The sequence below is a fragment of the Anomaloglossus baeobatrachus genome, chromosome 1 (genome assembly GCF_048569485.1).
Source record: "Anomaloglossus baeobatrachus isolate aAnoBae1 chromosome 1, aAnoBae1.hap1, whole genome shotgun sequence".
NCBI lineage: Eukaryota > Metazoa > Chordata > Amphibia > Anura > Aromobatidae > Anomaloglossus > Anomaloglossus baeobatrachus.
This window is the reverse complement of record NC_134353.1, coordinates 527432421-527445019: the sequence shown is the minus strand read 5'-3', so window position 1 is coordinate 527445019 and position 12599 is coordinate 527432421. Positions and strand designations below refer to the sequence as shown.

The window sequence follows — 12599 nt, the reverse complement described above, 5'->3', positions numbered from 1 at the left end:
AGGTGTATGGCATGTGGTTTGAGGGGGTGGAACAGTGTACTGAGCTCTATTCTGATAAGAATCTTCCCAGGTCATATGCATCTGTCAGAGTGTTATTTTGCATCAGGAACTCAACATTAGTCTACTGTTAAAAAAAAAACTATATTAACTAAAAATCAGTGCACCAGAGAGCACTGCGTTACAGAGATCAGTTAAGCTGTTAGTGTCGACAGATTCACTAGTTGGTTACCATCACAATTTCAATTGCATGCACTATAATCTTTAACTATGGATTAAAAGTTGTTCCAGTTTTTTTACAGAGAGAGACATCAGACCTGGTACTATGGCTTCAAGCCTCAGTTGGGGGCGGGAGACCTCTGTGATTGTCCATTTCACAAAACAAAAGTGCGGGGTGCTGCACACGACCCAGACGAGACATCTTGGTCCTTCTTTTCTTTTTCCTCTTCCCCTACATTTCCTCTTTTCTCATCTTTCTTTCCTCTTTGTACATTTTATGTTATGTTTACATTGTTAGACAGGATTGCCATCTCAGAGATTTTGTGCATCTACTTTGCCTCCACTTTCTAAACGAGGCTGCAGAAATTTTTGTATGGGGGCCGGTTTATTGGTCGCCCAGTGAGCATCATCTCCAAAGCAAAGCTATTACATGAGTGATGATGGTCTGACCTGAAGTGTGTAATCAAAGGACTTATTATGAAAGTAGAAAAGTGTTGTATTACTTATTACCTCCAAGATTTGAGTTATTCTACTCTATATCATATCTTGCATATGTGACGCCCTGGACCCCAGGGGTCACAGGTAACAACACCTACCACATTACACACACACCCCCACCCCTTGTGAGGACACACCCGTCACCCGAAAGGGAAACCTGATGCCTCCCTCAGGGCCAGTAAGGCATACCAGGTGGGCGGAGTCAGGCGGAAAGGCACGCCCACCGAGGAGACTACTGTCCTGAGGCAGAAAATACAAGAAGAAGAGTTTGGAGAGTGACAGTGAGAGGAGTGGAGTTGTAGAGCTGTCAGGGACCCGGGTAGGAGTCTGGGACCCTTGAACCGTCAGGCAGGCAGATGGTGTTGGCCGCCTGCAGGAATACCGGTACGGCAACCGGCAGAACCGTAGGGACCGGGCCTATGTTGAAGCCCGCCGGTCCTGAACCGGGGACTCAACTGTTTACCGGAGCCCCAGAAACCGGGTACTCAGACCCCGTCCTAGCTTAGAAGCCACTGAGTATAGGCAAATTAACTGAATGCTGGCTGGACCTCACGGGTTCATCCTCACCCAAAGTCCCGAAAGAAGGCAAAAGCCCACCGATACTGGGTGAGTGCCACCGCCAAGGGCCAAACATCCGATGGGCCAGCGCCTGCAGGCAACCGAGGGCTCCTCCAGCAGCTCAACGCTGGGGAGCGGGCTACCACTGTCCAGACAGGGTAGCCGAAAACCACAACAAGAGGTGCAAGGGAAAGGGGCCACCATCAACCTCACAGGGGGACACAAGCAGCCGGCTGCAGGACCCGACCATACCCGAACTTTTGGTTTACCAGTGACTCCGAGTGTGAATTAATCGTGAGTACACCAGTGCCATACGGGCACGACACTGCACCGCCGCACGGCACCCTGCACCCCGACAACAACACCGTCGCCAGTCCCCACGGGGCCCCGGGACACAACGCCCCTACCCACGGAGGGGTTAACATCTAAGCTGCGGCCGCAACACCGATCCCGGACGAGCCCACCTTCTCTCCAGCCGCATTGGTGGTGCATCCCGTCACAACGACCCCTGGGTGGCGTCACGACCCGTTAGACGACAACGCGGCCCTCCCCGGCTGCGCGCCTCGTCCCACACCACCACCACCCTATTGCCTTTCCCCTTAACAGAGCGAAGTGGCCCCCGGTCCGGAGGCGCTCCTGCCACCGACAACCCGAGCCCGGACCTCGAGCGGCTCGGCCCGAGCTGCGGAGGAGCGGCCGGGCCCCTCTCAGGGCGGTACACCTATCCTATAACTTTTAAACATGTTCTTTATTCGAATAAAATCTGATTTACACAAAAAAGTTATTCCAGTTTTGTTTTTTTTAGTGGCTGTATATGAACTGTAAATGATATTGATGTTTCAGAACAATATATCAAAATCCTATTTAAGCAGGTCTGTCATCAGATTTCACAATACATACTGTATACATAATTAAATAGATCCCATGGACTGAATGAGGTTGTTGTATTTACTTTGCAAGCTCTTGTCAGAATGGCTGGCTTAATTTAAAGACGCACTCCCAATTAAATTATTATGCTGTAAACCACAATGCACAAACTGGTCACAGGTTTCCTGAACTGAACGTTACACACTCATGTATGTATGGGGTTGTTTCGTTTGTGTCAGGAGACGTAGTGAGACTTTGTCACGATCTATACACAATCGGCGCATTTCAGAATAAGGCCTCCGTACTCAACAAGCTAGCTTGATTGACTGCTCCTCAGTGTTCCTCCTCCCTGTTGTGATCTCACACTTCTTAGTACATGCTGCAACTGTCAGTCAGGCTGTGTGGGCAGAATACAGTTTGATTTATGAGCTCTCATTTTATAGCTGGATTGTTAGGATTATTAGGATTATATTATTCTGACATTATTGTGAACTTTGGTGACCGATCTGCTTTAAGGCTTTCTAAAATATAATCCTCTCCTCACCAGTATTGTTAATGCCTATTTTAGTTTTACCAAAAACAGACTGAGTTGGCTATGTTGGATGAAAAAAAAAATCAAAATGTTGTAAATTCCCTAATTTCTAAAAATTCCTGCTTTCAGACTCCAGCTTTGAATATCCTGTGGGAGAAATGCTGCAGTGACATTGTTGTAGTGAGGACAGCCTGTTGTGACGCCCTCGTAACACTAGTAGAACAGAAACAGGCAGATTTCACCTATGTTCTTAATGGTGTCCTGAACCTTATCCCTTCCGCAAAGTAAGTATCATTTTATTAACCTCTTACTGTTTATGTTGTTTTGAATTAAAAACATTCTGGTTAAGGCAGGGGTGGGGAACCTCCGGCCCGCGGGCCGCATGCGGCCCGCCATGACCTTTTATGTGGCCCCCGGGCAGATTCCCGGGGGAGGCAGTGCTCGTGCTGTCACCGCGGTTTCCTGCCGCCGGCCCTTTAAATCCACACATTGCTGTTTGTGCTGCAATGTGTTCTCCCGTCGGCCAGTGCCAATTGTGGGCGGGTCCACAGCAGCCTCACAGTTTCTAGCCTTGTGTGCACGCCCCCTGCCCTCCGGAGATCAGTGCCTGCCTTCTCCTTCTGATGCAGTGTGTCCGGCTCCTGCACTCCGGTGATGTGAGTGCAATGCTGCTGTGAGTCCAGCGCCGACCCTCTGCTGCTATGTGCCCTGCCCAATGCTTTGTGCCTCCCCACACCAGTTCTGTAAACCTTCTCCCCCAGAGTTGCATGAAACTCTCAGCGCAGTGTGGCCCCCAATGTCCTGTGTGCACCCCTCCCCCAGTCCTGTGTGCAGCCCCCCAATGTCCTGTGTGCAGCCCATCACCCAGTAGTCCTGTTTGCACCCCCCAATCCTGTGTGCACCCCTCCCCCAGTCCTGTGTGCAGCCCCCCAATGTCCTGTGTGCAGCCCATCACCCAGTAGTCCTGTTTGCACCCCCCAATCCTGTGTGCACCCCTCCCCCAGTCCTGTGTGCAGCCCCCCAATGTCCTGTGTGCACCCCCACACAATCCTATGTGCAGCCCATCACCCAGTCCTGTGTGCACCCCCCAGTCCTGTGTGCACCCCTCAGTCCTGTGTGCACCCCCCAGTCCTGTGTGCACCCCCCCAGTCCTGTGTGCACCCCCCCCAGTCCTGTGTGCACCCCCCCAGTCCTGTGTGCACCCCCCCAGTCCTGTGTGCACCCCCCCAGTCCTGTATGCACCCCCCCAGTCCTGTGTGCACCCCCCCAGTCCTGTGTGCACCCCCCCAGTCCTGTGTGCACCCCCCCAGTCCTGTGTGCACCCCCCCAGTCCTGTGTGCACCCCCCCAGTCCTGTGTGCACCCCCCCAGTCGTGTGTGCAGCCCCCCAGTCGTGTGCGCAGCCCCCCAGTCGTGTGTGCAGCCCCCCAGTCGTGTGTGCAGCCCCCCAGTCGTGTGTGCAGCCCCCCAGTCGTGTGTGCAGCCCCCAGTCGTGTGTGCAGCCCCCCAGTCGTGTGTGCAGCCCCCCAGTCGTGTGTGCAGCCCCCCAGTCGTGTGTGCAGCCCCCCCGTGATGTCTGTGCAGCCCCCCCCGTGATGTCTGTGCAGCCCCCCCCAGTGATGTCTGTGCAGCCCCCCCCAGTGATGTCTGTGCAGCCCCCCCCAGTGATGTCTGTGCAGCCCCCCCCAGTGATGTCTGTGCAGCCCCCCCCAGTGATGTCTGTGCAGCCCCCCCCAGTGATGTCTGTGCAGCCCCCCCCAGTGATGTCTGTGCAGCCCCCCCCAGTGATGTCTGTGCAGCCCCCCCCAGTGATGTCTGTGCAGCCCCCCCCAGTGATGTCTGTGCAGCCCCCCCCAGTGATGTCTGTGCAGCCCCCCCCAGTGATGTCTGTGCCTCCCCACAGTGATGTCTGTGCCTCCCCACAGTGATGTCTGTGCCTCCCCACAGTGATGTCTGTGCCTCCCCCCAGTGATGTCTGTGCCTCCCCCCAGTGATGTCTGTGCCTCCCCCCAGTGATGTCTGTGCCTCCCCACAGTGGTGTCTGTGCCTCCCCACAGTGGTGTCTGTGCCTCCCCACAGTGGTGTCTGTGCCTCCCCACAGTGGTGTCTGTGCCTCCCCACAGTGGTGTCTGTGCCTCCCCACAGTGGTGTCTGTGCCTCCCCACAGTGGTGTCTGTGCCTCCCCACAGTGGTGTCTGTGCCCCCAGCCCCGCGTGTGTTGTCTGTGCCCCCAGCCCCGCGTGTGTTGTCTGTGCCCCCAGCCCCGCGTGTGGTGTCTGTGCCCCCAGCCCCGCGTGTGGTGTTCTTGCCCCCAGCCCCGCGTGTGGTGTCTGTGCCCCCAGCCCCGCGTGTGGTGTCTGTGCCCCCAGCCCCATGCCCCCAGTTAATTAATTGCTTCACCCAATATAGCAGGGTCATTTAAACATTGATAATTTTGTGCGGCCCCCGAAGGTTGGTAGAAATTTCCAAATGGCCCCCGACAGAAAAAAGGTTCCCCACCCCTGGGTTAAGGGCTCAATCAGATAATGACTGTTTTGTCCACTTAAAAAAACCCAGACTCTTTAAAAGAAACCTACCATATCCCCAAATATTAACCTGCAGATATGGGGTTAATCTGGAGGTTAATAATGTTCCAAAGGTATGCTGCTGCTGCACTGAAAACATGACTACTGGGAAAGAAACTAACTTTATTCCTCCCAGCAACCACCGGCTTTCAGTTTCTGAGGCACAGCTTCAATCACCACTCAGTATACAATGAGCCATAGGTATAACCACTCCCCTGCACTGACTGACAGCCAGCTCTGCACTGATGCACTTTTGAGCCAACTGCCAGTCAGTGTCGGAATGTGGTTATAGCTACAACCCCCTTCGTACGGTAATGGGCGGTTAGTAAACTTCTACCACTATCGCCTTTTATATGGTGCTGTCACTCTTGGCTATTTAAAGGGTTAACAGGTAAGGGTGGATAGCGATTCCACTCGTACCTGCGAGGCACACATGTCAGCTGTACAAATCAGCTGACATGTGCGCGGCTCTCCGCCTGCAGCCCACATCAGCAGGTGGGGATTAACAACACTATGACCACAGGGACGTAATAATACTGCCAGCGGTCGTTAAGGGGTTAAATACAGGCATTAAAATGTGGCAATGGTTCCTTTGCTTTCTACGGTTCTATGTGCTGCCTTTTTTTTTTTTTTTTTTAAAAACAGACAGCACATGGATGACAAATTTTGATGAGAATGTGCCCAAAACCTGACACTTACCGTATTTTTCGAACTATAAGACGCACCCTGGTTTTTAGAGGAGGAAAATAGGAAAATAAAATTTTAAGCAAAAAATGTTGTCATGACACACTGTTATGGGGCGAGGATCTGCTGCTGACACTGTTATGGGGGTAATGTCCCCAAATTCTCTACTAAGGTACCCCCTCCTGGTAATGATCCTCCTGCCTTGTATATGATCCCCATCCTTGTATATATTTCCCTCATCCTGGTATAGCCCCCCATCCTGATAATGACCCCCATCCTGCTATATACCCCCATCCAGCTCTATACCCCCATGCTACTCTATACCCTCATCCTGATATTTACCCTCATCCTGATATTTACCCTCATCCTGATATATACCCTCATCCTGCTATATACCTCCATCCTGCTATATACCCCCATCCTGCTCATAATATGCCCTCATCCTGCTATATACCCTCATCCTGCTATATGGCCTCTATCCTATGGCACAGAAAAAAATAAACGTTTATACTCCACTTTCCTCACTCCCTGCAGCATCACTTATCTTCCTCTAGGTGTCAGCAGCAGCACCTCTGACCTGTGGAGCTGTTCCCCTGCAGCATCGTGATGTCCTCCTGTCTGCCGCCCGCTGATGTGTGTGGAGACTAGCGGTGCACACAGGGATGACGTCATTGCTGTGCTCACCGCTCTCCACACAGATCAGCTGGCGGGCAGACAGGAGGACATCGCAATGCTGCAGGGACCAGTGAGTATACCTGACTTGTTCATGGCCCCCTGCGCTGATGATGATGCGCGGAGGACAGTGAATATAGCCGCACATGATCACTCCAGGCTGTAGTTGCCAGGGGTGATCACGTGGGCCGGTTGTTTACTATGCGTGCACCCCCTGCCCATCACCCCGCCCACCTGTCAGCGCCGACTTCAGCGCTGAGAGATGATGGGCGGGAGGATGCATATATATGAAATGAGTGGGCCCATGTGGTCACGGCAGGCGCTGCTACAGCCTGCTCGTGCTGCCGATGACCCGCTCCACCGCAGCACCCTTATTCCCCGCAGCCCTACATTCAGACTATAAAATGCACCCCCCATTTCCCTGAACATCGGAGGAAAAAAAAGTGCGTCTTATAGTCTGAAAAATACGGTAATAGGTAGATCAGGATGTGTTTTCTAAAACAACTGTTTGAAAACAGAAAGTAAAATGGATTGTTATTGTTCATTTTTTTTTTTGCTGTAGATCTCTGATTTATATTGCTGTCTTTAACAAGTGACTACACACTTTGTAATAAATAACTGCAATCACCCACTTCCTATAACCACCAACAAGCCTCTTACACCTTTCAAATGGAAACTCTGACAGCGCGATCTAACGCACTCTGGCGAAGATCGCGCCCTTCCCCGTTGCCATCGGCGGCCCCTTTTCAAAATCGCCGTGCGCCAATGGTTTGTCATGACAGTGCGGGGTCAGCTAATGGCCCCTGTCACTGTCATGACTCATTTCCTGTGAATGCCAGGAGAGTGGTGGCACTTTAAGGAGATCAGCATTTCTACTGTTCAGAGCGATGCTAAAGCAGCTGATCAGCAGAAGCAATCGGACTGTGCATTGATAAAGTCCCCTAAGGAGACTAGTAAAATCAATAAAATATGTAACAAAAAAAGGGTTATGAAAATCTGAAATCAAAATAAAAAAAAACCTTTGAAAGTTCAAATCTATCCCCTTTTGCCCCATTGAAAATAAAACAATAATAATATTAATATATTAATAATAATTTCAGAAATGCCCGATCTATCAAAATATAAAATAAATGTATCTGATTGGTAAAGCGAGAAAAAAAAATCAAAAACGCCAGAATTATGTTTTTTGGTTGCCGCAACATTTCATTAACCCCATTACGACCGCCTTACGGAGATAAACGGCAGCAGAATCAGGTCCTTATTCTGATCCGCCGTCTATAAACGGCGGTCAGAAAAAGGTAAATAGCGCCCCCCAGCGTCAGAAAATCTCCGGGGTTTCAGCTACCGGGGGTAGCTGAGACCCTGGAGATCATGATTCGGCCCGGTTTTTCCGGTCCCCGCTCACATGATCACCGGTATACACCGTATACAGATGATCATGTAATAGTAAATCACAGCGCCGGTAAACAATGATTTATCTCCCATCTGGCATGATCAAACATGTCAGCTGGGAGATAAATCTGCTCCCCCGGTCCCCTCCGGTCCCCCGGGGTCGCCGAAGTGCCGACCCCCAAACCCCAACCCCCCCCCTAAACCCCCGAAAATCCAAAATGGCGGCGCACACAGCAGCGCACCGCCCGCATTTCCCCAGTTCCTTTGAATTCTGTCGCATGTGCCATCACACATGCGACAGAATACTGCTCCCCAGGCCCTGCCAGGTCACCCCCTACTCCCACCCCGGTGTTCCCCGGTGTCCCCAGTACCTGTGGGAGCGCTGATCCCCCGCCGCCCCCTCCTCCGGCTCCTTCACAGCAGTGCCGGTCACATGTGCAGAGCGCGGCTGACAGCTTCCTGTGTCTGACTCAGACGCTGGCTGCTGCTGCTGCACAGAGTCTGCAGCTGTGACCCGGGGAGGGTGGGTGCAGATTCTTTGCACCCACTCTCCTCAAATGGAAGGTCTGCACTCCTAGAAAATGGGGGACACGTTCCCTGAACGTGCCCCCCATATTCTAGAAGATCGTGGGACTTCCAAAATGGCTTACAGGAGATTTTTTTTTTCTTTTCAATAAATTGGTCAGAGGGATGGTTGGGGAGTGTTTTTTCAAATAAACTTTTTTTTGTTGTCAATTTTTTTTTTTGTATTACTGTCAATTAGTTATGTCTGGTATCAAATAGACGCCGTGACATCACTAATTGCTGGGCTTGATGCCAGGTGACATTACACATCTGGTATCAACCCCATTTATTACCCCGTCTGCCACCGCACCAGGGCGCGGGATGAGCTGGGGCGAAGCGCCAGGATTGGCGCATCTAATGGATGCGCCACTTCTGGGGCGGCTGCGGCCTGCTATTTTTAGGCTGGGAAGAGTCCAATAACCATGGCTCTTCCCACCCTGAGAATACCAGACCCCAGCTGTCAGCTTCACCTTGGCTGGTGCTCTAATTTGGGGGGACCCCACGTTTGTTTGTTTTTTAATTATTATAAAAAATTAAAAAAAAAACAGCTTGGGGAGCCCTCCAAATTGATCACCAGCCAAGGTGAAGCTGTCAGCTGTGGTTTGCAGGCTACAGCTGTCTGCTTTACCCTAGCTGGCTTTCAAAAATAGGGGGGACCCCACGTCATTTATTTTAATTATTTTTTTTTCTTTTTGGGCTAAATACAAGGCTAGGCACCCTTTAGTGCCACATGAAAGTCCCTGAAGGGCGCCAGCTTAGAATATGCAGGGGGGTGGGATGTTATAAATGTTTGTCATCTATCCATTCATCCATTGTAGCATTTTAGGCTATGCGCCCACAATCAGGGTTTGCAGCGTTTTGGGTGCAGAGTGTTTTTCCTGCGTCCATAACGCTGCATTGTGCAGTAGAATTACAGTGGAAGGATTTTTAGAAATCCCATGCCCAATGTGCTTCTTTTCTCCGCAGCATACATTGACCTGTGGTGCAGCTTCCCGAGCCTCAGCATGTCAATTTATGATGCGGAGACGAGAGTGTTCTCTGCACGGAGAATAGAACTAAAGTCCACAGCAGCCTGAACCCAAATCCTGGGCATGGGCAGCTGCGTTCTCCCGTGGACAACACTCACATCTCTGCAGGAAGGCTGACACTGTGTACTAGACGACGTGTCGCTGGATCATGGCCACATAGCAACAAATTTCTCACTGTTAGGCTACAGCAACATTTTTGTGAAGTACCTGTGGAATCAAAATGCTTACTATACTCCTGAATAAAATCCTTGAGGGGTCCAGTTTCCAAAATGGGGTCACTTGTGGGGGGTTTCTGATGTATAGGCACCCAAGGGGCCCTGCTAATGTGACATGGTGTGCGCAATTTATTTCAACTTTTCCAAAATTCAAATGGTGCTCCTTCCATTCCAAGCCCTCCCATTTATCCAAACAGAGGTTTTTGGCCACATGTGGGGTATCCCTGCTCTCACAAGAAATTGGATAACAACCTGTGGGATCCATATTTTGTTGTTGCCTCTTGAAAAAGTGAGAAATTTTGATGCTAAATCAACATTTTTGTGAAAAAAATGAACATTTTCAATATGACAATGTAACGTTATCAAAATCTGTGAAGTACCTGTGGATCCAAAATGCTCACTATACCCCTAGATAGGAGCCTTAAGGGGTCTAGTTTCCAAAATGGTATCACTTGTGAGGGGTTTCTGCTGTTTAGGTACCTTAGCGGACATCTAAATGCAACATGGTGCTCGCAATCTATTTCAACCAAATTTGCTTTCCAAAATTCAAATTTCTTTGTCGCTCCATTGGGAGACCCAGACAATTGGATGTATAGCTTCTGCCTCCGGAGGCCACACAAAGTATTACACTTAAAAGTGTAAAGCCCCTCCCCTTCTGCCTATACACCCCCCGTGCATCACGGGCTCCTCAGTTTTTATGCTTTGTGCGAAGGAGGCTGACATCCACGCATAGCTCCACATCTTAGTCAGCAGCAGCTGCTGACTATGTCGGATGGAAGAAAAGAGGGCCCATAACAGGGCCCCCAGCATGCTCCCTTCTCACCCCACTCTGGTCGGCGGTGTTGTTAAGGTTGAGGTACCCATTGCGGGTACATAGGCAGGAGCCACATGCTGTTTTCCTTCCCCATCCCTTAAGGGCTCTGGGTGAAGTGGGATCCTAATCGGTCTCCAGGCACTGGGACCGTGCTCCCTCTGCAGCCCCTGGGGAATCTGCTGGACAGGAGCCGGGTATCGTCAGGGACAAGGCCCTGCTACTGTGAGGTACTCTGTGTCCCCTTGGGGACCGCGCATGGAGCGCTTGTGCCAATACACACTGCAGCGCTGCTGGGTGTGTTAGTGCGCCGGGGACTACCGCGCCGACCGCGCTTATTTGCCGGCCGCGCTTATAACTTTAGTCCCCGGCTTTTGCGGCCTAGTATCGCATATTCCCGCCCCCAGGCCTGCCAGTCAGGGGAAGGGCGGGACGCTGCACAGGACGTCAGCGCTGAGGGCTGGAGCATACTTTGTATCCTCCTCCCCCCTCACTGAGCACCGTGGGGCACCAGATTCCCGCACTTTCTAGGGCATGCCCACGGCCCCCTCCTCCCCACAGAATGCCGGCAGCCATTCCTGTCAGCACTTTTGACGCTGGAGAGGAGAGACAACACGGCTCTGGGAGGCCCAGGCAGGGAATCTGGTGATCACACAACCGCTTTGAGCGGTCGGTAAGCAGCACCTGAGGTGCTGGCCCCACTGAGTGCCGAAGTGTACATATATATATATGCTTATATGCTATACATTTACACTGTACGGTCGCACTGTTGATTTTTGGCTATATACCCTCCTGGATTGTACTCAGAGGAGACAACAGCATGTCGTCCGCAAAAAGCAAGGGTGCCAAAGCACAGGCTTACTTTGCAACCTGTACCTCATGTGCGGCTATACTACCGGCAGGTTCCACCGACCCTCATTGTGTGCAATGCTCGGCCCCTGTGGCACTTACTCAGCCGGAGCCTCTGCTACTGGTGGCCCAGGTGGAACCACCTGCTACCACTGTCCAGGTGACAGGGACGGAGTTTGCAGTATTTGCTGACAAACTTTCTGAGACTATGGATAAATGGTCTGCTAAGATACTAGAAGCCTTGCAGTCCAGACCGGTAACTCAGGCCACGGGCACTGTTGAATCATTGACCCCAGGCCCCCCTCAGTTGGAGCTGCAATGTGCTCCTGGGGTGACTCATAGGTCCCAGGGTGAGGTCTCTGACACGGACCGCAGTCCCAGGCCGCCTAAGCGGGCTCGCTGGGAAATTCCCTCGACTTCATCACACTGTTCAGGGTCTCAGCAGGAGGACTCTCTGGATGATGAAGCGGAGGTAGCAGATCAGGATTCTGATCCTGAGGCCGCTCTCAACCTAGATACACCTGATGGTGACGCCATAGTGAATGACCTTATAGCGACCATCAATCAAATGTTGGATATTTCTCCCCCAGCTCCTCCAATTGAGGAGTCCGCTTCTCAGCAGGAGAAATTCCGTTTCAGATTTCCCAAGCGTACAATGAGTACGTTTCTGGATCACTCTGACTTCAGAGAGGCAGTCCAGAAAAACCGAGCTTGTCCAGATAAGCGTTTTTCCAAGCGCCTTAAGGATACACGTTATCCCTTCCCCCCTGAGGTTGTCAAGGGCTGGGCTCAGTGTCCCAAGGTGGATCCTCCAGTCTCCAGACTGGCGGCTAGATCCATAGTTGCAGTGGAAGATGGGGCTTCACTCAAAGATGCCACTGACAGATGGAGCTCTGGTTGAAATCCATCTATGAAGCTATCGGCGCGTCTTTTGCTCCAGCATTCGCAGCCGTATGGGCACTCCAAGCTATCTCAGCTTGTCACGCGCAGATTAATGCAGTCACACGTACGTCTGCTCCGCAAGTGGTGTCCTTAACCTCTCAGGCGTCGGCGTTTGCGTCCTACGCCATTAATGCTGTCCTGGACTCTGCGAGCCGTACGGCGGTAGCATCCGCCAATTCGGTGGCAGTACGCAGGGCCATGTGGCTAC

General features: G+C 51.7%; 1 protein-coding gene across 2 annotated transcripts in view; it reads left to right on the top strand.

Annotated features, from left to right (window-relative positions):
• The window catches only part of FOCAD (focadhesin), a 334145-nt gene that overhangs the window by 50953 nt on the left and 270593 nt on the right, over window positions 1–12599 (top strand). For both annotated transcript variants that reach the window (XM_075316251.1, XM_075316242.1), the window contains exon 4: window positions 2801–2955. In XM_075316251.1, coding sequence (XP_075172366.1) covers window positions 2801–2955 — 155 coding nt within the window. The remainder of the gene's footprint in view (window positions 1–2800; window positions 2956–12599) is intronic.